The sequence below is a fragment of the Chelonia mydas genome, chromosome 8, assembly GCF_015237465.2.
Source record: "Chelonia mydas isolate rCheMyd1 chromosome 8, rCheMyd1.pri.v2, whole genome shotgun sequence".
In the NCBI taxonomy this organism is placed as follows: domain Eukaryota; kingdom Metazoa; phylum Chordata; order Testudines; family Cheloniidae; genus Chelonia; species Chelonia mydas.
This window is the reverse complement of record NC_057854.1, coordinates 19,691,186-19,718,092: the sequence shown is the minus strand read 5'-3', so window position 1 is coordinate 19,718,092 and position 26,907 is coordinate 19,691,186. Positions and strand designations below refer to the sequence as shown.

At 43.1% G+C, this 26,907-nt stretch overlaps 1 protein-coding gene across 1 annotated transcript in view; it reads left to right on the top strand.

Moving 5' to 3' along the window:
• Positions 1-22,921, top strand: part of NSG2 (neuronal vesicle trafficking associated 2) — a 42,225-nt gene extending 19,304 nt beyond the window's left edge. Inside the window, exons 4-5 of the mRNA XM_043521148.1 lie at positions 19,281-19,391; positions 20,986-22,921. Of these exons, the coding sequence (XP_043377083.1) occupies positions 19,281-19,391; positions 20,986-21,177 (303 nt within the window). The 3' untranslated portion in view covers positions 21,178-22,921. The remainder of the gene's footprint in view (positions 1-19,280; positions 19,392-20,985) is intronic.
• Positions 22,922-26,907: the final 3,986 nt, after the last annotated feature.

The following is a 26,907-nucleotide window of genomic DNA, read 5'->3' as shown; positions in this document are numbered from 1 at the left end:
CTGTGTAATCCTTTCCTTTTGAGAATGCAATCACAATGCATTTCTTATCACTCCAAATCAAAAAAGGTCCAGAGATAGCTTGGAGGAAGGTATTTCTAATATGCAGTGGGATTAATGATTCAACTCACTTTTCAGCAGGTTCCCAAAGTGCAATGGAACCCATTTAAATATGCCTGTTACCTGAATGCACATGCCAAAGCAATGAGCTTCCTCTGACCCAAAGTCAAAGAAGCGAAATGAAACCACAGAGCCTGTTTCAGAGTCATGTTTATTCAGTAAAAAGTAAATTGCAATAAAAGCTTTTCCCTCCAAAGGAGGGAGCCTGGGTGCCTCAAGCCAAACCCTGCAAGGCAGACAATGTGATAATCTCTTGCTAATCAGAAGTGTGCATATATTTAATGCCTCTGGCTCAGAATTAAGAATGGCTTTATATTGTGGATTGGTGAAGGGGCAGGGCCAAACATTCTGCTAGTATAAATAGGTGCAGCTCCATTGACATCAAAGGAGTTTCATCTACATACACCAGCAGAACATTTGGCCCCTCCATGTCCAAGAGGTTACTCAGATAGATATTGAACTGCAAGCACGCTCATCCGGCAGGCACTGCATTTCTTAAGGAATGAAAGAGTGTTTGGCTCATTCTCCTATTGGAGTGAATGGGGGAGTTTTGCCATTGACTTTAGTAGAGGCACATTTGGGGCCAGAATCTTTATTTGTATATATCTGTAGTTGAAATCTGCTGAGATGCCACCAAGAGTTTCTTACACTACGTGATGTAAAGAATTTGCTATGTGAATTTTTTGGCTGCCAGAGGCATGTCGTCCAAATTACTGCTCCTTGATTTGTATGTTGATTTGTAACGTATTGCATCTTGCATTGCAACATGGATAGATCAGCTACACATCCATCCACGCGTTTTCAAAAGCGCACATCGCCATGGCATCTGGGATACCAAGCATGGTGCTCTATTGTTCTCCCCTGTGAAATTCTGCTCTGCCATGCTCCCTCATAGGTGTGGCTCTCCCACATTGCCCTTCCCCCCAAGTGTGTCATTCTTCCACCTCCCCTGCCTCTGGGTGCTCTTCTGCAACACTCCCAGAAAGATGTTGACCTGCCATGTTCTCCATGTGCTTCTCCAGAGGATGGGAATGAATGTGCTGTGCTTCTCCATAAGTTGCTGTTCTCCCATGCTTGCCCACGGGGTGCTGGTCTCCCACTCTTCCATGTAAGGCACTGCTTTTCCACATTTGCCTGTAGGACTCTGCTCTGTGCTGATATTCCATTCACTAACCTGCAGACAGATGTATCACTTAAAAGAAAATGGGCTGGTGTGTGTCCTTGTACCCATTTACTGTAGATCTGTATTTTTAAATAAAAGGATCCTTTAATTATTAAGTTGCCACAGGGCAGCAGTTACTCATGGGGGAAAAGCTTGTGTGCAGGAGCTGTGCAGATTTCCCTACTTCTTTTTAATAATAATAATAATAATTAACAATGTTACCATAGCAACTGCCACATCACATATCCGATATCTTTGAGATGCAGGATGCTGCTGAAAGATCATATTACATTCACTAATGCGAGTGGTGCTTCGGGAGGGAATGTACTCTAATAAACAGAGATTTTTCTTACTTTAGTGATAATTGTTAATGCAACTGGGTTATTATTTCCGGGCTGCACACTGCACATGGTGCTCTAATGTTCTTTATGTTCCAGGAAAGCAAGGGGCAAAATGAAGAGTTACAAGTGGAGGTGAATAGGTAACATGGAGACAAGGGAACAGCCGGAGTGAGCATGATAGGAGCGAAATGCAAGCTGAACTGAAAACTTGTTGTTACTCTGGGTACATCCAGTTTAGGTAGTGGTGATGTGCTTTCTTGGTTGCTCAGACTGTGTAGAATGTCCTGGGTGTTATTCAGCTTCAGGATGTTTCTCTGATAATCTGAGGTGAAAAACTTGAAAAGTTAGAAGGTTTCACTGCTTATCCATGTTCTTTGGGAGTACTCATCTACTACCAAACTTAGCTCCCTGACTTTGCAGATAAACCTCCCTCCCCAACAGGTTCTGTTTCCCTTCTACTCTATCTGACATGGTGTTGTTTTAGGGGAATTGGATGGTTGCCTGTTTGCTGTCTCTGGCATATTATTTGTGATGAGGTAGCTCCCAGCAAATGTGAATCTTCTTCAGAAGGTGACTGGGTGGCCTTTCCCCTTGGGCTCCAGCCTTAGGCTTTCTTCTAGGATGGCCAGGAGGAATTCTCTTCCACTCCAGTGTGATGGGTTACAGTGCCTCCTTATTGAGGTGGCTGATGCCATCGCTTACGGTTTAGTGGCCTCTGATCCACTTTAAGCTAGTGCAAACTAGCTCCTGTGCAGCTCTGGAACTGTGCAACTCAAAGCACATATACAAGAAAATAAGAAATGTTGCTGATCTCCTTTTTGCCTGAGACCAGCCATTATTCTTCCCCTCCTTTCCCCCGGGCTGTGAGGGGGACAGAAGAAGAGTGGCATATGTGTCCCAGTTAGGGCTGCCAATTTTCTAATCACACAAAACTGGACATCCTAGTCCCGCCCCTTCCCTGAGGCCCCGCCCCCACTTACTACATTCGCCCTCCCTCGGTGGCTCTCTCTCCCCCATCCTTAGAGGTCTGGGGTGCAGGAGCGGGCTCCGGGTTTTGGGGGGAGCTCAGGGTTTGGGGCTCGGGGTTGGGGTGCAGACTTACTCGGGCAGCTCCTGGTCAGCGGTGCAGCGGGGCTAAGGCAGGCTGCCTGCCTGGCCTTGCTCTGACACTGTGCTGTGCCTTGGAAGCAGCCAGCAGCAGGTCAGGTGCCTAGGCGGGTGGAGCGGGGGCAGGAGGCTCCGCATGCTACTCTCGGCTGCAGGCACTGCCCCTCTAGCTCAGGGCAGGAGCAATGTGTGGAACCCTGTGGCCCCCCCCGCCCCCCCGCCAGCCTAGGAGCCGGACCTGCTGGGTGCTTCCCGGGCGTAGCGCGGTGCCAGGACAGGTAGGGACTAGCCTGCCTTAGCCCTGCAGCACTACCGACTGGACTTATATTGGCCCGGTCGGTAGTGCTGACTGCAGCCGCCAGGGTCCCTTTTCAGCTGCGTGTTCCAGTCAAAAACCAGACACCTGGTCACCCTAGTCACAGTCATTCTCACACCATGCACAGAGACAGAATGATTTAGCCAGTTGTGACAGTAACAGTTCTAAGCTTTGAAGATGAGTTGAATGGGTGTTTGTGACTCACTCACTAAAAAGTAAATAGCACCACTTTTCATATGCTCAGATATTTTAGCCTTATATAGTACTATCAGTCGGGCAACTTTCCATTTTTCTGCACATGGAAAAGTCTGAGTTCCATATGAACACTTCCAGCTAACACCTAGGTTCCTGTTACAAAAAAAGCCAAGTCAGGAACACCCCCATAAAGGTTCTGAGACTAAAATACACAAAATAAACATATTTTGATTTGACTGGATTCTTAGATAGAAAGAATTGGGGGCCGCCTTACAGACAAAAGAAACATAGATGCTTGTATCAAAAGTAAAAACCCAAACAAACACAGGAGTATACCTCATTTTCATGCCCATATTCTGCACATAAATTCTGTTGTACCAAAGTAATACTTAAATACCTCAGATGTATTTCTTGCTTTCAGTAAACATGAAAAAATTAATCAGCTGAGCAGATTTAGCTGAAGGGTTTTTCTTTGTTTGTTAGTGGAATTTTCTGCCGTTTCTGTTCAGACAACATGTATGTAAATTTACAACCATTGAGATCAGTGGGACTACTCACATGAGTAAGTGCTATTTGCATGAGTAAGTGTTTGCTGATTTGGTTCCCTGAATCTGTATTCTCTGCAGATACAATGGAAATCTCAATTGACCCTTCACTACAGTGTCACAAATACAGTACAATTCCTGAATGGGTTTATGTTAAAGGCGAGGGTTGCTGAGACTGGATGGGAGCCCACACAGGACACAAATTGTACAACATAACAGCAGTTTCAGTTTAGTTTGAATAATTTCATTAGACGGGGTCTCTTTATCTTTAACAACCAAATGTCATATTTCTTTCTGGTGTCTTCCCCTGGTTATGGCCTCTATTTGTAGGGTAATTTTCTTGTCAGCAGTTAGGGTGGAATAAAATATATTTGAGGCTGGCTTATTTTTCTTTTTCCATTATTATAGCAAGCGAGAACTAACGTAATGGAAGGGGCAGAGAGGTCTGTTGACCTGAAGCCAAGGCAAAGTTTGTTAACTCTCACAAAGTGCATTTCAAGTGTGGTATCCAAACCTCAGAATGCTCAAAACTGGACGAGGGAAACACTTCACCCTATTTGTTCTGTACAGTTTCATTCTACTTATCATAAAGCAGCACAGGCTGCTGACTGAGCACTGAATAGAACTGAGCTCCCTCCTGTTAACACTTGCAGGCATATTAAACATGTTGGACCAGATGCTCAGTAGGTGTAAATTGGTGAAGCTCCTTTGAAGACACCAGCTGATACTTTTTAAAGTAACATTTGTATTTTAAGTTTCAGAGCAGCAGCCGTGTTAGTCTGTATCCGCAAAAAGGACAGGAGTACTTGTGGCACCTTAGTCTCTAACTTGCCACAAGTACTCCTTTTATTTGTATTTTAATACAGTAATAACTTACTCAATTTCTGATATAAAAGAAAAGAACTTTAAATTCTCCTATTGCCCAGGGGGCGCATTTGTGGCCCAGCCAATTTGTAGCAAATGCAGGAATGTACTAGTGTGAGGTGTCCATATAATAAGCATAGTTTTGTGAGAGAAATGGGTATACTGGACCATGAATGCTGGTGCTCTGTTAGTTTTATTTCCTGACCCACTACGACTCATACAGATATGGCAATGCATTTTAGTACCTCAGCCTTCTCAAAGAAAAAAACTATCAATTGATTTTTTTAAACCACCAGGGCGCCCCAGACAAAGGTACTTTAAAATATGCAAGAGTGGCCTTTGATTTCATTTCAAGTGAAAAATCCACTGGCTTGGGGTGGGGGAAGTCATCTCATGCATTTTAATGTAACAGCTCGATTGTTCCAAGGATATTTAAATCTTTAAATCAAGGCCTCTGTTGCTAGGGAGGATGTGCTAAATGTCAGAGCTGCATGCAAAATGGAAATGTAAAAAGTGATGGGAGCACAAATAAACAGGAAAAGAAGCTTAGAAGAATATGACTTTGTGGTTCAGCCCAGTGAAGCAATACTGAGGCTGCAAACCCTGCTTAGGTAATTGCACTGTCCACACATGGCTTCAGCAGGTAAGTTGTGTGAGGTCGCAATTTCTCAACCTGCAAAAAATGGTGCATGAAGCAGTGGAGCAGTCAGATTAAACTAATTTGAAGCATTTAGACACTGCCCCAAATAAGGGGTAGTGCTAGGTGCATTGTTCCCAGGGGCATAGTGGAGCAAGGATCATACCTCAGAGGGTTCACTGAAACTAGGGGAATTTTTTAAAACTGGTTATAGCCTTAGTGTAAACCTGCTTTTAGCTAGTTAAGGATACCTGATCAGAGCACCTTAAACTGAGTCTAAAGAGTGGGGCAGATTCTGTCCTGTGCCAAAGATTCACTCCGTGCAGGACAGGAGGCAGCATCAGGGAGCAGGTGCTAGCGCCCAGCTCTGCGATTTACCATTGGTGGTGGAGTGGATCTCTTCTGCTCCCCGACCGGACTCTCTACCACTTGTATTGTGCTCCTGCTCCTGTAAGGGGGCAGAGGCACCAGGCTTGAATATGGCTCATTTGTGTCAGTAGGGAGTTCCTCTCTGAGTAGGGCCTTCTCTGCTGGCAATTTGTGGACAGAATCCAGCCCCTTGGCATGTCTGAGTTGCACAAAGGATTCAATTCTCAGGAGAGAATCTGCTTTATTGTCTCTAACGATTTTAAAAACCAGTTAGAAAACTTCCCCAGCATTGAAAGGTCCATAGAGCTCCGGCATCCTCTCTCCCTGGGAACAAGAGAACTCTGCACTCTTCTAAGCAAGGCTTGTCATTAAATGTCTGCTCCCAGCAGTGTTGGCCAGCTCCAGAACTGTGATTGTCCCTTTGTGCAGGGTGTGCCAAGTTGCTGTGAGGAGGCTCCTTGTGTTATCTTCCTACCCTGCACACCTCCATGCCGCACAGGGTCAACCCAGTCCCCATGTCTTTTAATCCAGTGAATGCTTCTGTATGGCTTTCCCACTTAGCTATTTAGTTTAGTTTTGCTGAGTATCACCAACAGATTTGCAGGTTATGGCCTGGTCTTCAGCATTACAGAGCTCCCAAAAATACCATTAGGCCAGTGGGAGTTGCAGGTGCTCAGCATCTTAGAAAATCTGGACACTGCCTGCTAATATCAAATCATACACACATTGGGCTGAAAGGGACCTGGAGAGGTCCCCTGCACTGAGGCAAGATCTTGTAAACCTAGACCATCCCTGACAGGTGTTTGTCCAACCTGTTCTTAAAAACCTGCCACCACAGGGATCCCACAACCTCCTTTGGAAGCCTATTCCAGTGCTTAAATACCCTTATAGTTAGAAAGTTTTTCCTAATATCTAACCTAAATCCCCTTTCTGCAAATTAAGATGATTACTTCTTGTCCTACCTTCAGTGGACAAGGAGAATAACTGATCACCATCCTCTTTATAACAGCCCTTAACATATTTGAAGACTGTTGTCAGCATATTCTCCATTCCATTATCCAAGTCATTAATGAAAATATTGAATAGTACCAGTGTCAGGACAGACACCTGTGGAACTCCATTGGATACATCCTCCCAGTTTGACAGTGAGCCATTGATAAAATTTCTCTTTAAATATGATCTTTCACCCAGTTTTACACCCGCCTTATACTAATTTCATCTAGACCACATTTCCTTAGTTTGCTTATGAAAATGTCAATTGGGACTATGTTAAAAGCCTTACTAAAATCAAGATATATCACATTTACTGCTTCCCCCCATCCAGTAGGCCAATATCCCTGTCAAAGAAGGAAATTAGGTTGGTTTGGCATGATTTGTTCTTGACAAATCCATGTTCCTTTTTACTTATGACCCTATGTCCTCTAGGTGCTTACACACTGATTGTTTAATAGCTTGTTCCAGTATCTTTCCAGATATCAAAGTTAGACTGACTGGTCTATAATTCCCCAGGTCCTCTGTGTTCCCCTTTGAAAGGTTTAATGTTTGTTCTTCTCCAGTCTCTATGAAGTGGATCACGATGTTTTATGGGGAGAACAAAATTAGCATCCAATAGGGTTATCTCAAAGTCCAAACATCATCTAGGTGCTGTTTAGCTGTGCACATCTGTCTATTTTAGGTACGTATATGGTCTCCTTCACTAGTGTCTGAGCACCTCCAATACCCCTGTGTACTGAGGAAGTACTATTATCCCATTTTACAGATGGGAAGCAGAAGCACAGAGAGGCTAAGTAACTTACCCAAGATCACACAGGCCATCTGTGGCAGAGTTCTAGGCTAGTGCCCTAAGCACTAGCCCATTCTTCCTCTGTAAGTGATAGCCTCCATCTTGGCTGACTGGGGATTGAACTAAGGGCCACAAGAATTAAATGCATGAGCTGCTACAGTTTGATCTAAAAAGGCAAGACTCCCTTGATGGGGCTGTAACAGACTAAGATCCTCTGTGGATTGGGAACAGAGGGAGACCTGAAAAACACACTAACCAGCAGGTTATGTATTCATCAAACTCTTTCACCTGATCAAATTAATGTTGTTCTGTTACTATTCCTCAAGTGCTAACTGGGAGGAGCTCCTTTCCGAGTGGGTTTGAAATTGAAAATGGTGATTCTGTTTTATAGACCTGATACTGCAGCCCTTTTTCATGTTAGCAGATCCCAGGTAGCTTTGGGTCCCCAATGAATGAGGGTATATGAGTAGGAGTATGACCTCCATGTCTACAGTAATGAATGCTGCTGACAGCTTCACCATGCATAATCCAACACAATATAAACAGGTAAACCGGAGAGAAGATTAAATTATTGAGAGCTTCCAGTGAGAGATTGAGTTCTGTCAGTCAAAGGGTTGGGAGAGAGACATTTTGTTGGTGACTCATCACATTCTCTGTTGCCCCCACTATTGCATTTAAAAGTGCCTTTGGTGAGCTGAGGCTTCTAAAGTCAAGTCCCACGTGCAATAAAGGGAATGAAATGTCATGGATGAGACATTGCACAACATGATCAGATGTTATAAAGATGCCACTAATGAAAGGTCAGCAATGGAAGGAAGTGTCCTTGTACAATAGTCCATTAATTGAATAACCTACTCATATTAGTGATTTAGAACGAAGTCACTTCCACTCTTGTTCAGCACGTTTTTCTGAAGGTCCATTTATAAAACCTGTATGCCATGTGTTAATTGGGAATTTGGATTAGAAAATAAAATCATTACAGTTGGCATTCCTGAACAATCAGCATCTGAGACTGGAAAACAGAGTTAAATTTAGGAGGAGAACTTCACTGTTTGATCATTAAGAACCATAAATCTGACCTTGGCTGCACTTGTGTAGCTTGCATTGAGATCATCCTGTCCTCTGCAAATGTCACCATGTACCTTAGCAAATCAGCTTTGGCACTTGGCACATGGCATAGGATATGTTACTGTGTGCTTCAGCCATATGGAAGGCCAAGACTGAAACTGTCTAACAGTGACTGATAAGCTTCTGCACATCAGTGGGATATGCAGCATCTTGGTGCCACTGCTGAGTTGATAAGATGTCAGAAAGACAATAGTGGACTCATTTTTGTTGGAAGGAAAAAAAATCAGTTATTTCCTGTCTGATGTACCTGCAGTAAGCTATTTCTTTTGGGTAACAGAGGAGGAAAGTTCTAAGGCACTCAATGCAAAACCTTATAATTAAAGTGGAAATTAATTAGCATTCAACATTTCAAGCCTCTCCATAGAAAATGGAATTTTAGAAGTTCCATAAAAAACAGGGTCTTGTAAACTGAGCAACGTATTTTCAGTTCAGGGCTTTTGACTTGGCACAGAAATATGTCAAACAGACCGCAGCTGGCACCATGCACATCTAAAGAGATCTAAGGCTATTAGTGCCTAAACAGGCACTAGAAATTATATTACATGATGGAGACTAGCTAATGTAATTGAGCCAGCTAGTTATTGTGTACATAATTTAATTATTTGACAAATTGCTTGGAATCATGTTCCAAAACCCATGCTGTGCTCACAGTATTACAAGGCACAGGGCATGGGCAGTTATTGGTGGGAACACATATCTCAGTAGATGGGTGCTTCTTTCTTAAATTACAAAATAAAGAGAGGTATGGCAGCATTAGAGGAAAGCAGAGTGGTGGAGCCAGGAAAGAAGTCACAGAGGACTTGACTGAGATGGAAAATTGGTACAGAGATGGTTGGTGCTGCTCCAAGTAGATATACTTGCTATTTTATGGGATAATGTCATGAACATGGTCTCCTCCTCTTTTGTTGGCCCCACCCCATACGATCTATGGAACCTGATTTCTGTGGAGCATTTGCTGAGGGGCTTCCACAGGATCTCAAGGGATATGGAAGAATAATGGAATAAGCATGGCATATTTTCTCATCCTCTTGCATAGCCCCGTGTCCTCTCTGCTCACAGAAACCAAAGAGAAGGTAAAGATAATCAAATCTTATGTTTCATGACATAAGTTGACTGCCATAGGGATCAAGAAGGCTATTTTCCCCCCAGCACTGAAAATTGGTTAGATTCATTATTGGGGATTTTCCCCTTATTTGAACGAGCTGGAACCAGATCAGCTGGATCAGAGGTCTGATTCTGTATACCGAACTGTATATTCCTAAACAGCACCCAAGCAAATAGGAAGAATCAATTGTGCCCCTTCTTATTGATCTTTTTAGTTGATCCTTTCTTCCTTTCCTTCACAGAGACTTCATATAAAGCAAGAGTAAAATGCAGCTTTTAAAAAATCCTGATAAATGCAGCCAGATCAGTTTTTGCTTACAGATCAGCTCCGATCATGTGACAAAGAACATGATGCTGGCCATGGAGTAGGTGGTTTCTATGTGGTTGGACTAGATGTTGTATTAAAATTTAATTATTGGCTTGGAGAAATTATGGGATGAAGGGAAAAAATTACTCTCTTAAATTTTTCAGTGTTGACTGTAAATCCTTCTAATGAAATCATCCTGAGTTTATAGAGAGATGCCTTCATAGCCAAAAACTTCCTACTGACTAGTAGAAGCTCTGGGGATTGGTAACAATTGATTAAAATTTTTTTGTGTGTGTTTGTGCAGCGAACAAGGTTGTCAATTGACTTCATAGGTTTCCAGATGGAATGGCATTAATTTGTCCAAAACTCTCATATGGGAAGAGACTTGTTTTTTATTGGCATTATGCCCCTACTGCTAAAATGATCTTGACAGAAATCCTGGAGATCTAAGTACTGAAAGTTCCCCTATATAGATTCTTTGTTCTTGCACAAAGGGAGACTCTAATAAAAATTAGCTTTTCACTGCTGGGATTTCATGTGAAATGTCACATTAATTGCCCAGTGCTGAGTAATGTCATATACTCAGTGTATTGAAGAGTTGAACACTCTGCTTCTGTGGTGGCCTCATTCCCTGGCAAACTGGATGTGAAGAGAGAGATTCAGAGCAGGGTACAGACTAGTAATACTAGGAACTATTCTGTAAGGGATTGCAAGAGGTGTGTGGCCTCCAAGCCCCACTGTTCCCAAATTATTCCCACCACGGCTGCCAGTACCAGGAAAAACTTGCAGAATTTTCCTTCCCACTTATCCACCTCCCAGCGACTCTTCCATGGAGGAATGTTGATCTTTCCCCAGGAACTGAATTCTGGTCTGCTGCATAGCAACATGAAGCTCTATGCACTATGCTGGTGTTAACTCATTTATCTGTGATGCTTCAAAGGATGATTAATTCTATAGGTGGCAACTTCTGTTAATGGCCATTGCTCCTTCCTAATCCGACTAATTTCTGGGCTTTCATAAACACAAGATTCTGAACATTTGGAAAGGTGTAGGGAGTAGGATATCTGTTTGCAAGGTTTAGAAAAAAGCTCTCTTGGTAGGTCTATCAAATGGCAGAACAGGTGTTACTAAAGGCCATACCTTCCTCACACGAGTGGAGATAAGTGAATATGTTTTTCTGCACATTTTTGTTCAAATTTAACAGTGAATTTGCTTCAACCACATTTAAGCCATGTGATCATGTTTTACTAAAGGAGCATAGGATTTGCCACACAGACCAAACCAGTGTCCATTTAAACCAGAATCCTCTTTTGGTGTCCAGTGCCAGATGCTTCCGAGGAAGGTGGAAGAAGCGCCATAATGGACAATTATATAACAACCTAAATATGGTTAATTACTGGTTTATGCCCTAAAACATGTTATTTTACCCATTATATTTTCTTGTTCCTAGTTTATGCCATTGTGGATATTATCCATATCAATGTCTAATCCTTTTGAAATCTTATTAAGCGTACACCAGTGATACCTTGTGGTGTGAGTTCTATAAGTATTTACATGTTGGGTAAAAAGAATTTCCTTTAGTTCTTTAAAAAATGTATCCTTTTCATTTCACTGGACAACCCCTTATATTTTATTATGACAAAGGTTAAATACGAATACTTAATTTCTCTGTACCATTAGTTATTTTGTATCTCTACTCATGGTGATTGAAAAAAATACTCGCAGAAAGTGCATTTGAAACTCAGATTAATGTGTAGTAAATGAAAGCAAAACTTAAATGTGGAAGCAGGAGCACTGACACTAGATACCTGACTATAAGAGTTGCATGCAGTGGTGTTGTAGCTGTGTTGGTTCCAGGATATTAGAGAGACAAGGTGGAAGAGGTAATATCTGTTACTGGATCAACTTCTGTTGGTAAGAGAGACAAGCTTTCGAGCTTACATAGAGCTCTTCAGGTCACAAGAGGCGCTCTGTGTAAGCTCGAAAGCTTGTCTCTCTCACCAACAGAAGTTGGTCCAGTAACAGATATTACCTCCCTCACTTTGTCTCAGGAAGAGTTACAGTCATCCATTTGGGAACACCATCAGTGTTACATGACTTATGTGAAAGATCTGTAACTCCAATACAGCTTGGATGTGAAATGGTAGTAGTGAACAGTCTGTGTCCAATCCATAGAGTAAAAACAACATTCAACAAATATTTGTTGGATCAATTCAAACAGCTCATGCATTTGAGGGAAATCCATATGGTGAGAAAACTAAATTAGCTGAACAAATTCTTCATTGTGAATAGCTACCCAGCTCTACATGCTAGGAATCCTACCAACTTTCATGAAGTTACTCACTGGAGTAAGGCAAGCAGGATTTGGCCCATACTTGGTATTTCCAGTGAGCGCAAATTTCCTAAGTCTCTAAGACCCTGATCATGCAATGAACTCCATGCAGATGAACAGCTGTGCCCAGCTGAGCCCCATTGCCTTCAGTGGGGTTCTGCACCAGCCCAGGGGCCAATCCTCAAGAGACCATTGCAGAATCAGGGCCTATATAAGATGCCAGTATGACTCTCAAACTCCCTCCCCCTTTCAAAAGCAAAGGATAAGTAGCCTGATTTTCAGAGATGCTGAGCACACTCAACTCCCGTTGACCTCAGCTGTGGCTGTAGGAGCTTAGCGCCTCTGAAAATCAGGCCAAGAGATGGAAGAAACCACTGAGGAAAAGGCAAGGAATAAAAATGTAAGAAATCTTGAAATGTAACTGGTTATTAACAGAATGCCCTGCTGTTTAAATCCAGTAGTATTCTGGGTTTTGGTTTTAAATAAGGCTTTTCACTGTGACTAAAGAGGGACAAAGGGAATTTTTGGTGAAAAATCATGGGCAGCCAGCCGTGGAGACCAGACACAGTACAAAGGATGCTCAGACTCATGGTATGAGAGCCAGGTTACCAGAAACACCACCACAATTAGATATCATCTCAGTACAGTAAACCCAATGAAAATCTAAAACGGCTTGTTTATCTTTGGAGGGTTGGGATACTTTAGCTTTTACACAGGATCTTGGGGAAATGAAGCATTTATTTTGTATTTGGGAAGGGAGGAGGGAGAAAGTGAATGTAGACATTGATCCAAAGCTTAGTGAAGTTGCTGGGAATCCTTTCATTGATTTCAGTAGCTTTGTATCAGGCCCTTAGTTTTCAGGGGAATTCTGTGTGTTTGTGTGTGTCTGTGTGCGTGCACACGTGTGCATGTGTTTTCTCCTACTTCTATTCCAGTAGAGTGATCTCCTGCCAAGGACCCCTTTTCCAACAGATTTTTGGCGATACACATGTGGGGTGTGTGACATGCCCTGGGGTACAACCTGGTCCGTGGAATTACTGTCCCCTCTTAATTCTCTGACTCCGGGTACCTCTCACAATGCTCTACTAGTGACAAGGAGCCTCTTCAGGCTTTGTTCTCACACAGCCATTAGCATGTGAAGGCATACCCAAAGTTACACGAAAACTCTCCCAAGCCACACATGAACTGAATACAGGGAGACCCCCGGAAATTCCCCCAGCCTTGCATCCCAAAAATGTACATCTTACACGGCTCAAGACCTTCTTGATCAATGCAAGCTCATTAATTAGTTCGCCACTCCGTCAAAGGGTAGCGGACATGTGCCAGCTTCTGTAATCTGAGCAGACCCCGCAAGCACTTTAGACAAACTCACTGGTTGAGATTAAACATCAAAATAAGTTTATTAACTAGTGAAAGATATAGATTTAAATGATTATAAGTGGGATGCATAAAGGTTAGAGTTGGTTACATAAGAAATAAAAAGTAAACACACATTCTAAATCCTAAACTTTATCAGGCTAAACAAGATTTGAATCAAACAGTTTTTCTCACCCTACTGGACATTGCAGGCAGTTTTCAGTTCACAGTTCGTACTAATTAGAAAGCCTTCTAGTTAGGATCATCACTTCCCCCCACCCCCCGCAATTCGAGACTTTTCTTTGTCTTCCAAATGATCTTGCTTCCAGGTGTCGAGGATTGGGAGGAGAGAGAGGACCCATGGTGATGTCACTGTCCCTCATTTATACTTTTCTCCAGGTGCTGGAAAAATCCATGCTGTGTCATGGGATTAGGCAGCCCCCATGGTGTACGTGACTTGCTGACCATCCTTCATTATGAATAGCAAATTTTTGTTTGCATCTTTGTACTACATGAGGTTTGGCATGTAAGGCCTTTGTGTTTACAGTTTTTTTTGTCCTTTCTGAGGGGCTAGTCTGTGGTTGTTTCCCAGCCTCACAGCGTTTAAATAACAAATATGTAGCAAAATCTCATAACTTCATCTGCACTGATGATACATTTCAACAGGACAGCAATGGTCACTAGATTATGACTTTTCCAATGAGACCTCACAGGGCGTACTTTGCACAAGATTTATCATAATTTTGTAAAAGCGGTGACCATAATAGTGTAGCTTGTTACACCGCTGGTCAAAACCATCTCCCGTTAGCCCAGTCCTGCTGCCACACATGACAGATTCATGCCTGCGGTGCTTGTAGGTTTTTCAGCTCAGTACATTTTATTTCCCCTAAGTGCATGTTTATATTGCTTTGTGACTGCTGAGGTTCATGGTATTCATTTTTTTTTAAAATGTGGAGGTTTATTAGTTATTGCAGCGATGTGATTCTTTGGTATTTGAATGTTAATGAAACTGTATTTTCTGGAATAACTAGGGAGCTGGGTCTTAGCTCAGGCTTGGCAAAATATCTGTGGGGGGATTTTTCTTCTCTTTTTCCCCTAGGTTTTAACACCTTATGTGACATTCATCCCAGATCAATTTTACATTATGTGTCATCATGTATAATATTGTGTCATGCTGTAATTTTGCAAGTGCATGAAACTGCAGCAGAGAGGAAAGTGGGCTCATTTACACAAGGGAGGGAGAGAAAGGCTAGTACAACTGCCTGGTTCTAGGAGGTTATGAATTGGGTGTTAGCATTTTTCTGCTACAGTAGAACATGTCTAAGGAGAGTCTATTGTCATGAGCGGCTCAGCTGGCAGAGAGGAGAGGGACTGGTAATGTCAGATTATTAATGATTGCTCATATAGCATGTACATTAACATGGGATTTTGCAGCGTAAGGGACATTCCTATGGCCCCAAAGAGCTCAGATACTGAGATTGGTCTTTCACCCTTAAGAAAAACAAGTAACTTCACCACCATAGCTGGCTCAGTGGGAAAAGGTTAGAGAGGAACTTTGCCTCTGCCATCCTTATGGCCAGTTTCCAGTATTAGTCTCTAGACTTGGGAGATGATGATCTCACAGTTTTGGGACTATCCCCCCATTCCCATTCTCTTCTCAAGTGGCAAATTAGCCCAAATACTAGGACTGTGCTCGAGAGAGCCTGGTTGGTCTGCCCTGTAAAAGAAGGGTATTGTGCTGTAGACAGGGGAGGCAGAGACTGAATTAGCTTTGATGTAGTGAAAGTCCAGTGAATGATATTATATCCCTGATGGGGGAAGGTTGTAGGACTTGAAAAATAGGTCAGAGGATGAGTAACCTCTTGCTATGTAGAAACAGCAGGTTGTATTTTGACAAGTATGGTTTATTCGGTGTATTGATGCACATTTTCAATGTAACTTTGTGTCCTTCTTTGCTCTTACACTTACCCTGATTCCCCATCAGTCCCCTCCAATCAACCTAGAGTAACAGGCCTGGCAAGAGTCCTGTGCTATACACTGTAAATAGGGCAGAGCAACAGCACCATATAGTTCAACACTTCATTCTCAGGACTTCTAACCAGCATCAAGGGCTGCCCTCCAAACACTCATATTAGCATAGCAACGTATAAGTCTTGCCTTAGTGCTATCTCACCAACGTCCAAGGGAGCTCAGTCACCATCATTATCAAACTACCCACCCTCAATACGCTGGCAATTGTGATCGTCAGAAGTGTACGATCTAATAATTTTCTGTATGAAATGAGATGGGGCTGGTGGTAGTGTCTTGTCTGAGGAGCTGTTTTTCTGCTGTGGCTTGCCAGAGCTGGGATTTGGTGATTTTTCAGGACATGCTGTAAGAGTGATGTTTTCTCAAGCCTCTTGCTGGAGTGGTGAGGTGAGTGGAATGTGGTGAAATGGAGAGCTTTAGTGGATGAGTGTTTTTCTCAGGATACACATCTCCTGAGTATTTATTTGGATGTGTTTTTATTTCAAAGTAGTACTTTTACATTGGACCTGCAGAATCTGACAGGCAATTGAAAAAGCCAGTTAAACAGATTAGACCGTAAACTCCGGGCAGAGACCATGCCTGCCTCTGTGTTTGCACAGCACCTAACACAATGGGGCCCTGATCCTGATTGGCTATTATGATGTCAACCTTTTCTGTGCTATGATGTCTTCCTTTTCCACCCACTTTCTTCTACCTGGGATGTAGCCCAGACCCCCTCCTGTTTAGCAATATGAAAAGGGCAGGGTGGCTATTTCCTCCAGGCTGAGAACCTCTGGGCTACCAGAATATAAATATCAAATAAGAACCCACTGAAATTCTCCAATTCATCACAGAGTAAAAAAGAGCCAACATCTTCATAGCTATGGGTAGTATTTTTCATGTGAATGTGCTGCGTTTCTACCAACCACCCCCAGTGCAGTACTGAATTTCCTACGAGTGATATTTGATTAGGGCTGGCAATAAGTATCTGAATCTCGCCCCTGCCGACACATTGTGCTTACCTGACCCTCTTTTCAGCACATCGGACCTCAAGGGGAAGGTTAGTTTGAAAGGTTCATTCTGGAGGGGGCTATGGCTTAACTAGATTATGATACCAGAGAAGGTTGCAGAATTCACTGCAATCCTTGTGTTTGAGTCACCAAACCGTCACTCTAGCCTCCATCTCACCCGGCCTCATTATCTCTCTACATTTCATTCTAAAACTCTCTAACAAAGGGCTAATTAATCACTGCAGATGAGAGTATTCTTTCCCTCCCCTCTCTCCCCTTTGATTTGGAGTGGACCTTCTGGAGTTAGAGTCAGCGGGGGACATGTGACATTAGCTGTACTCTTTTCATTTAACATTCTTACAACATCTGCTGACAATGTAGCTTTGTATGTCTTGTCATTGTAGGTGGCATTGCCAGGTTTACTGTAGCAGCATTTAGTATTAGTAATGGTCCAGATGCTGTGTGCTTGAGAATATACCTCACCATGTGGCACATCTTTCTGGAGTATTTACTAGGCCATAAGATCTGTTCCTGATTTGCAAGCAATTCCAACAGCCTGTCTGAGCCCAGGTATGGATTCCTATCATATTGACCCTTAGAGCTACAAGAGAATTAAAGCAAAATACAGTGTGATCCAATAGTCAGCTATTTTTTTTAATTGAACCGGATGGTGCTACAATAGATTCTGAATTGCACAAGTCTGTGCTTTATTGCATAGTCTAGCTACTTTCCTGACAATTCTGTCTACTTTGCCATGGCAAATAGTTCTGTATTTTCTCTTTTCTTAACATCACCAGGCTGCTGTGACTAGGGTAAGGGAGCAGCTTCTAGGAATAGATACTATGGGTGTGCATAATTAATGGGGGCCCTAAAATCCAAATTATAATAAGGTATAAAATTTGCATCATTGAAATAGATAGATCTGAATATGTCTCTGGGTCTCCCTTTGCCATAGTAGTAAGCAGGAGGGCAGAACAAAGCGAATTATTGCCGTAACCCTTTGTTTCAGCAATTTCGTTACCATAGGGTCCCACACTTGCGTCACAAAATCTGTTCCTCCAGCAAGAGCCTTACATCCCTTACCAGTGCAGGCAGCCACCCTGCAACCTTGGAAAAGCATTAGGCTCTAATCCAGAAGCTGCTCCTGCCCTTTCCAGCCAGCCATGCAGGTGGGGGGAGAGGCCATAAATGCTCTGCCTCCCAGGGGTTTTAACCGTTAACTTCATTGCACTCCTCACCCCATCATCCCACAGAGCAAGAATGTGAACTCTCTGCTCCATAGTAGGGCAGGGGGCTACATATGAGGCCCAGGGCTGATTCTTTTGTAATGCCAATCCAGTCACTATGAGGCAACAGCCTTGACAGAACCGGGTAGTCATAGTATCGGCACCACCAAGGCAGATTGCAGTGCTGCAGTCTTGTTTTGCTTTCTGCTGCCCACCTGCTGATAACCTGCTAGGATAAGCAAAACCTTTGGGGGATTAGTGCTATTGCTGAGCTGGATGTTCACAGTGAAACCTGAAACCACGAGACGTTTCATTAGGGGTTCCATTACAAACTTGAAACTCACATCAGATTCGTCAGAAGATCAGGGATTGGGCATTTCAGGGCCCAATCCAGGTCTCAGAGATTTGCCTGATTTAAGACAGCAGGATCAGGTCCTCTGAATGAATGAAGCTGGTAACGCCATTTCAAGAGAACCTGAGTAGTTTGGAGAAAATGGAACTGCACCAGTCAAGCAGAATGGCTCAGGTGGGGTAGCACACTCAGGCATGGGGGAACAGAACACTGAGTTGGGTCCAAAGAGGAGCATTGTGTGTGCTATCCTCAGTGACCTTGGCAAGAGCCAGCAGCCACAAAAGGGGAAGAGAAGCACTGGCCTGATCATCACCACCAGACCCTCAATCTGCCTGAGCACACTCCCTGTGATCATCAGTAGTACCTGACGTGTTAGCTGGTCCTTTGCCTGGCTCTTAAAGCAAAGGGCTGGGTCACCATTCTGCAACTATGTATGGTAGGGGAAGACACCCCTTTCCCTCTCACATTGAAATCTAGCCCAAATTTAACCATGTAACATCAGGCTGAATGTAACTTAGAAGGTATAGAAGTAAAGTGTGTCACAGAGACTTTATTCTTGTTACCCACTCACCTGTCCTTGGTAAATGGAAAAAATAGGATCTTACCAGGGCCAGGAGGCAACCTTGGCTACAGCTGGTTAGACAATGAATATTTCCCCAGTTTGTGACCTCTGATTGACACCAGCAGGCCTGTATGCAGATACTTTCTATTGAACGCCAAGATCAGAGTGTGAGAACACAAAGCCTTTTAGAGCACTAACTCTCCTAGCGAATATCTAGAAATGTGTAAGGGATTAAACGTAGAAAATGCAACATCAAAGGTCTTGGGTCAGGGGGGAAAGCATGACAAAATTCCGGGATATTGGATGTAGCACTCATTCAATTACTATGCTTAGTTAAGTACAGCACAGGGGAGTGAAGACTGCAGTCCATTAGAACGGTTGTTAATATATGTCATTTAATTGTGAGATTGTTCATATGCCATTTTAACATATGTAGACTAATATTATCCTTCTTTTGTAGGTCACTATTCTCATAAGTCTGGCTCTTGCGTTCCTTGCCTGCATAGTCTTTCTTGTGGTATACAAAGCCTTTACTTATGATCACAGTTGCCCAGATGGATTTGTTTATAAGGTAAGAGATTCCAGCCAGATAGATTCTATTGTCTTTGACAATTCAATTGACTTCATGGTCAGAGTCTAAGAGAGCATTTACAAGAATGTGTTGAAAAGTGGTCAGTGTTTTGGAAAATGTGAACTTCCATCTGCTTCCATCATACACTGTTTTATATTGTAATGGTCAGGATTAGATCTCTGTGAATGCCACAAACAAATGTCCCTAAATAATCCCTCATATTCTGGAATGGATGCAATGCAGCTGAATTTTGGGTTTGCTTCCCACAGACATTCAAGTGATTAAGTTTTTCTGGCATAAATGTTCCTGCAAGGCAAATTTCAATGGTGCATGCACGAGCGTCCACTGATACTGATTGTGAAATTTGGATGTGCAAGTATTTGAGAGGCATGCTTTTGCACCTCATCCAGTTGGGCAACAGAAAGAAAACCATGTGACTTGTTTGACCAGTCACAGCTAACCAACAGAGTTTGAATATCAGATAGTCATTGAGAACTGTTTGCTCAGTCCACAGAGTTAAAAAAGTTTGCAAAAGAAGTCACTGTCTAATTATTTACAGCAAATAAATTCATAGAGGTCCTAATTCCTTGGACAGGGGATATTCTATGAACAGGAAAAGGGGCTCAGTTAGTTGATATATTATTTGTTGTAAATTATTCTCTTAGGGTACATAAAATCAGAGAGGAAATGAGTCATGACTTTTGAATTCACAATCAGATCTGAATGTGAATTTCCTCACAGTTCATGCACACTGGATTTAGTGTTCTGCTCTGGTCTTGCCCCTCTTTAATCATGCTAGAACTGGCTAGGGGGGACTGGATGGCTCAGGGGCATGCTAATTATAAATGGGGCCCTTCATCTCCCGGTCACCACTATCAATCTGAGCAGGTTGGACCAAAGGTTGTTACCATTTGTTGGCTCTTCTGTGGCCTATACGAAGCAAATTGGTTTTCTCAGTACAGTTGTTCGTGGACAAGCATCCACATTACAGCAGTAGAGATTAGCTGGCAGCCTCAGCACAGAGGAGAAGCACAGAAAGGGGACTGAACTGGCCACCCATCTCTAGGGCTGGTCTTCCTGCAGGTCAGAGATAAGGCACAGTAGCAGGGTAGCACATAAGAAGCTTACATTGCTTCTGCCTGGCCTGTATCTGTTCTACGGATTAATAGAGAACGTCGGTCTGCAGGGCTGTCAGTCCAACACTTTGTGAGCTAACCAACATCCTCTTCCAGTACCGCTGCCAGATGCCTGATCTTAGTGCATTCCAGTGCCGTGCCAGAGCAGCAGGATCCCCATTCTGTAATTTTGGTTCTGTTTCACAGAATGAAACCAGTCTTAATCAGGGCTGCCAGTTCCAGCAGGTTCTGACATCTGTTGACCCTGTCTCAGTGCCCCGTGCTATCCAGCGTTTCTGGACATTCCCCAAGCTATTTGTCAATGGAGGAGCACATATGTTTCCATTGGCGCACATAGCCCAGTTGCTATGAACCAGTGAGATGAGTCGGTCATCCACGTGAGAACAAACTGGGAGTTTAAAATAAATGTTAAGTAATGTGACTGTTACTTACTTGTCCTGCTTTTTCCCTCTCTCCAGCATAAGAGATGTATCCCAGCCTCCCTGGATGCCTATTACTCAGCACAGGATTCCAACTCCCGGGGCAGATTCTATACTGTCATAAGCCACTACAGCATGGCTAAGCAAACCAGCTCACGGTCTGTATCGCCCTGGCTTTCTTCAGGATCGGTAAACCATGAAGCCAAGGCTGCCAAGACAGAAGGCCATTAAAGCTACTCAGTGGTGACGGGAGGGGTTGGGAGTGGGGAAACAATACCGTGTCTATGAAGTATCGCTCTGCCTCAGAGAGGGCGCTGTGCTAACAGCACGACAAGAAGAAATGAAACTCAAGTGCAGGAGTCATCTTAATTGATATTTCTTTTTGTGCATTGTTCTCGTTGATTTGTAACCGGGCCAAGCTCTTGTACAAAGGCATGTTTGATGTTGACTGTAACTTACGATGTAAAAATATTTTTAAAATCATTGCTTAAATATTTGTTAGAAAAATAAATGAAAAAACAAAAAAAGCAAATTCAGAAAACAACCAGAGAGGATGGAATCAAGCAAAGAGAACCTCCCAGAAGCTGTACCTTTGGTAGAAAGTTGTGACCCTAGAGCAGTATGTAATGGAAGACATGCAGGGGTAGGGGGAAGTCTTTTACAAATCACGTCACTGGGCAGTTAAACTTGCCAAAGCAGGGTCCTTCTACTGGCAAACTGAGCTGCACAAAATATGGTATCAGCATTAGTTTGTGGCTAGAGAAGTACACACAGATGTGTGTGCAATCTGAGGCCTGAATTAAAAACAGAAAGGTCTAGGGATTTGGAATACACGGTCATGATGTTGGAGATCTTCAGTGGGTTTGTCAGGATTAAGTGTTTTGGACATAGAGCAGGAGAAGGAAGCTGTTGTGTTTAAATCTCTTCAGCACAGGACCATGGGTCAGGCTGTATTCCCAGTTCTGCCACAGATTACCCTGTGTGATCTTGGGCAAGTCACATGGGGCCTGATCCTTTGACATGCTGAGCACTTCTTTGGAGGGCAAAGAAACAAATAACTTCATTGTAAATCTAGGATGCTTAGCACCTCCCAGCAGAGGGTTAGCACCTAAAAGGATCAAGCCCCCTCTGTGCCTCATTTTCCCCTTGTCCCTATTTCATGGACACTACTTATGTGGGGATTGTGAGGGTTTGTCTGTTGGTATGTAAAATATTTGGAGAGTTAATGATAGAAAGTGCTATCAAAGTTCAAAGTGTTAGTTGACTTATAAACCCGTGAACGTAAAAGCAAACCCCAAGCCAAGTCCAGCCCTGTACAGAGTTCAAACACAGCCCAGTATCTAGCATGTAAATTGATCTGAGCAAGCATGTCTGTTTTGTAAGACTTGAGCAAAAGGAATTCTCTTTTTCAGAGCTGCCACCCAAAGCATAGCAGTGTGACAGTTAAAATACTTGGGATCGCATTCAGCTTGAGTTCAAAAGAGTAAGCACCAGGAGTAGGACAAGACACACGTTTGGGTTTAGAGTTTAAGCTTTGCATTTCACCAAGCCTGCTGATCAGATTTGTGGGTATTGTGGGCTAGAAACTGGGAGCCAAACCCGCTGGGCAGAGTTTTGTCCTTCATTATGCACACACACAGCTCCTAGGGGTTTGAACGGGACTAACCTGGTGTAAATGGGGGCAGGACTGAGCTGACAGGAGTCATGATAAGCAATTGTATAGTATAGCTAAAACTGTAGTGCCAAACCCCATAGTCTGACCCCCCCGCCCCTCCATATTTCACCTGTAAATTCATTTCTCACTTGAAATGTACAAACCCCACCACAGAAAAATCAAAACTCCAACAAACAATTGAACAATTTATAATTTTGTGGTGTGTGTTTTGTCAGTAGGTAGCAGAGACTGAAGTATTTTTTGGTGTAATTCTTGAACTTTTCTGACAGGAAAAATAAAGTTAGATGTGTCTGAGAGTCTCAACTGCCCAGAAGGGTTTCTTTTGTCTGTGTCCTGCTGTCATGGTGTGAAGAGGGAGCAGTGGGAATGTTTGTGTGCATGGAACTGCTGGGTGTGGTTGTAGCAGAAATGTCTACTCTGTATTGGTGGAAATGGACATGTCTGGAGGCTTCAGAGGTCATTTGCATTTATTGCTGCTATGGGGGAACCTCACACAGTTTTATTTATTTGTTTGCTTGTTTTTCAGTTGAAAAAAACCCTTCAAAACAAGAGGAGCTTGAATCCTGCTGTCTTTAGAGTGGGTGCATGTACTGGATCATCTGATTCTCAGTTACATAAGGCCCCCTTTTCACTGCTCTGGCAAAATAAAAGAACAGAAATATCACCTAGGACTGCTGCAGCCTGCATGGAGCTGGCATATGGGTTCAGTGCCATCCCTGATCCTAGTGTAGGGGGCAAATCAGGGAGTATAGGCCGGAGGTGGGGAATAGAAAGGGGGAAGCAAGGAGGGGTTGTGGCCAGAGTGCTATGGCTATTCTCTGCTGAGCCCTGGGAAGCATAGTGTACCTCAGAGCAGCCCTGTGGCTACTCTAATTTACACCAGGGCTGGGTATGCTGCGAACTGCCTCAAGTTCAGGAAAGGACAGCACAAAAGCATAAACAACCTCCGTCCCACTCACCCTGGTCCCTCTAATTTCTGCCCCAAATTCGGAAAGGAGGGAACTGAGGATAGGGTACAATTTCTACAGGTTTGAAAGATATTACTGGTTTGACTGGTAATACCCCCATTTTAAGTATGGAGAACGTTTCTCAGATTGGTAGAATCTTTCAAGGTAACTTTGTCAGTAGTGTACTTTGGCTACCCTTCCATGGACAACAGTGAGAGTGTTATCTATGTATGTACTGTTGTATTGGGCTCAATAATAATTAGGAATGTTACAAGAGAATGTACATGAAACCATACATATACACATTACAAAAACTAGAGATGGACTGTACCAAGACCCTGAATCTGGCCACCCCTGAACTTTGGATCTATAGCCAAACTTTGTGGCTTGGTTTCTAGCAAAAACATTTCCTTAAATTCATCCAGCAGCAGCTCTTTGAAATGGAATGACACTGTCTTTAAAGTTGCTGGTTTCTGCAGGCTTATGAAATGCTTTATAATGTTCCAATAAAACCTCTGGATGACTTCCCTTTTTGAAAAGCTCAGGGTTGTGGAATTGAGCCACTGTAGAAGAGGAATCACTGGTATTATAGGTCACCACAGAGAACCTGTGAAAAGCATTATAAAGGATATAGTGCTCTCTTCCAAACTGAGTCACATTGTAATTTGACTGGTATTTCTATTGCATCTTTCATGGTAATTCCTTAGTCCTGTGTTTACTTTGATCAAAATCCCAGGAATCAAAAGATTTGTATTCTTGGGTGGAAGGTATAATTGGATAACTGAGTCAGTGGCGATAAAAAGTTTTTATTTAATAAAGGAAGAACCAAAATTGTATATGGAACAGAACAAAAAAGGGCTCAAGGGAGACACAGGGGACAGTAAAAGACGATGACAGCTAAAAGTTTAATCATTCAGCTCATTGCTATTGCCATGGTCTATGATCAAGCTGCAATATAAATTCCAAGTTCAGCCACTTATTTTAGTCACCGGAATGGGAAGAGACTTGATTGCTATTGCAGGATCTATCCTCTCTTGTTTTAAACAACATTTTAAAAAGCTGCCACTCCTTTATTTTCAGGGGCTGGTTAGAGCAGCTTGCTCAGCCGTGGTCAATGGGCTCTCCCGGTCTCAGCATCACACTGCTTGCTGCCCTTCATAAAGGCCAAAGTTCCAAGTGTACACCCAGTGTCTCTGTAGAAGGGTGCTTTGTTCTGGGGAACACCTCCTTTGAAAGGACTAGGCCTACTTTCTTTCGTTATGGTAACCGCCGCTGTTGTGTTTACGCACACAGTTATTTACCTGGGGCATATTATCAGCCTCTCTGATGCTGTCAGAGTAACCCTGCAATTACTTTTATCAATAAACCTGGACTAATTGCCTCCTGGCTAAGTCAGCTGCTCAATATACTCCACTTCCTGCTGCTTCTTCTATTTGACTATTACTTTTCTTTGTGTTGGTTTCTACACAAAGCCCTCATCCTCATTTCTGGGCCCTCTCACACTATCCCTGGTACCAAAGCTTGCCTTATGTGAATGGGTGGAGGTAGTGGCTCAGCAAGACAATAAGCTTTTTGGTGCAGGGAGCCCTGTTTGTTCTGTGTTTGTACAGCAGATAGAACAGTGTGGGTCCTGGTTTGTGACTAGGGCTCCGAGATGTTAACACAATATAACTACATTATAATAGTGAGGCTTAACATTGCCTGCCAATGCATGCACTGTGCTGTGGCAATCAGTTTTATCAGCTTGTGCTGCCATCCTGCCAGACCCCATCAGACACTGGTAAGTACTTCCGTGCAAGATCTCCAAGGAACACCTTGATCCTGCAAGAACTGGTAGTTGTTATTCAGTCAGCAGCAGTCTTCCCCCAGAGTGAGTATTCAGCTACTGCTCCAGGATGCTTTATTAGTGTTGTGATGTCTTTTGAGTGACTTATATAATCAAGGTCATAAAGCTCTCAAGGCACTTTTCTCAGAAGTATGGGTTTTATCCTGGCTAACTACCAACTCAGGGAATTACATCCTCCTCTCAGTTTCAAATGGAAATGATGTTATACTTCGTGTCCTGCCTAAACTATTGCACAATCTTGCCGTGCAGTGGAAAGCGGTTGCTGAGTTTCACCCCAGCGATGGCTGCATTTCAACAGTAGGAAAAGTGAGTTCTGTGTATAGTTTGTATGCCACGTTATTAAGGCACTTTGGGGTCCTTTGGGATGAAAGGTAATTACATAAACATAAGACCATTATCAGTAAATGCAAAGGGTCAAAAATGCCCTATAGAAATGTATTAGAGACAGTTTCTCTTTTGGAAATATAAATATAGCGTTTGGCAGGGTTAATGGACCAGCTTGTCGTGTGAACAAGATCCCTAATCCATTGGGAAGAAAAGGCTATTTTTACAGTAGGGCTTACAAGTACTTGACCTAATTAGTTCCCCGTTCAAGGTTACCACTCCCAGCGTTTGAATTAGGTCACGTCACATCAGGGCAGTGACCCAACACTTTATTTGTATCTGCCATCTTGTTTTCCAGAACCTGAGCGTTCATTTAAAAGGAAAAGTAAGTCTCTAGCTGGCATGATTTCCAAGGAAACTTGGAAAAGTAAAGCAAGTGTAACCAATGCAGAGATATCTGTCGGCATCTGCAAAGCACCAGAGACAATAGCGCTGACATGGGAACTGCTCTGGCAGTTGGCGTCATCTCAATGGGGTCAACTCAGATGCCTCATGATGATATTTTAAATAGCAACTTTATTAACTGTTTCATTGTTGGTCAAAGGATGTTAGAAACGAGAGGAAGTGTCACAGATCTGCATAATCTACTATGAATTGCATCTCGTTTTGGAACTAGAAGTGTTTTTTTTTTTCTCAGTCTGACTCATGGAGCCAAAGGGGAGACACAGAGTGTGAAGAGCATCCGAGCCTCACCAAGGGGGAGCCAATCCCACAAAGCCAAGTGGCATGCCAAAGACTCTCAACTAGCACCACCACCTTAGAGCATCTGGGGTCAGGTTGGCTCTGGTTGTGGATGTGGGGCTAAATGGCTTCTGTAGTAGCTGCTGCTCCTGCCTCTGCTGAAGGCTGTCTGCAGATTCAGGCAGACATTGCTGCATCCGTGACACTTAGGTCTAGTTTTAAGCTTTTCTTGTCAACCATGATGGCTGGAAACTTTTTTTGTTGTTATTGTTTTAAATGAAAGCTGAAGTTATGTCAGCACATGACTCTGGAAGCCGGGGCTCTGTTCTGACTATGCTTTAATCCAGCCCTGTCTAAGGGGATATGTGGACCATGCTGAGAGAGAACCACACCTGAGTAGCCCAACAGAATATGCCTGATCACATGTT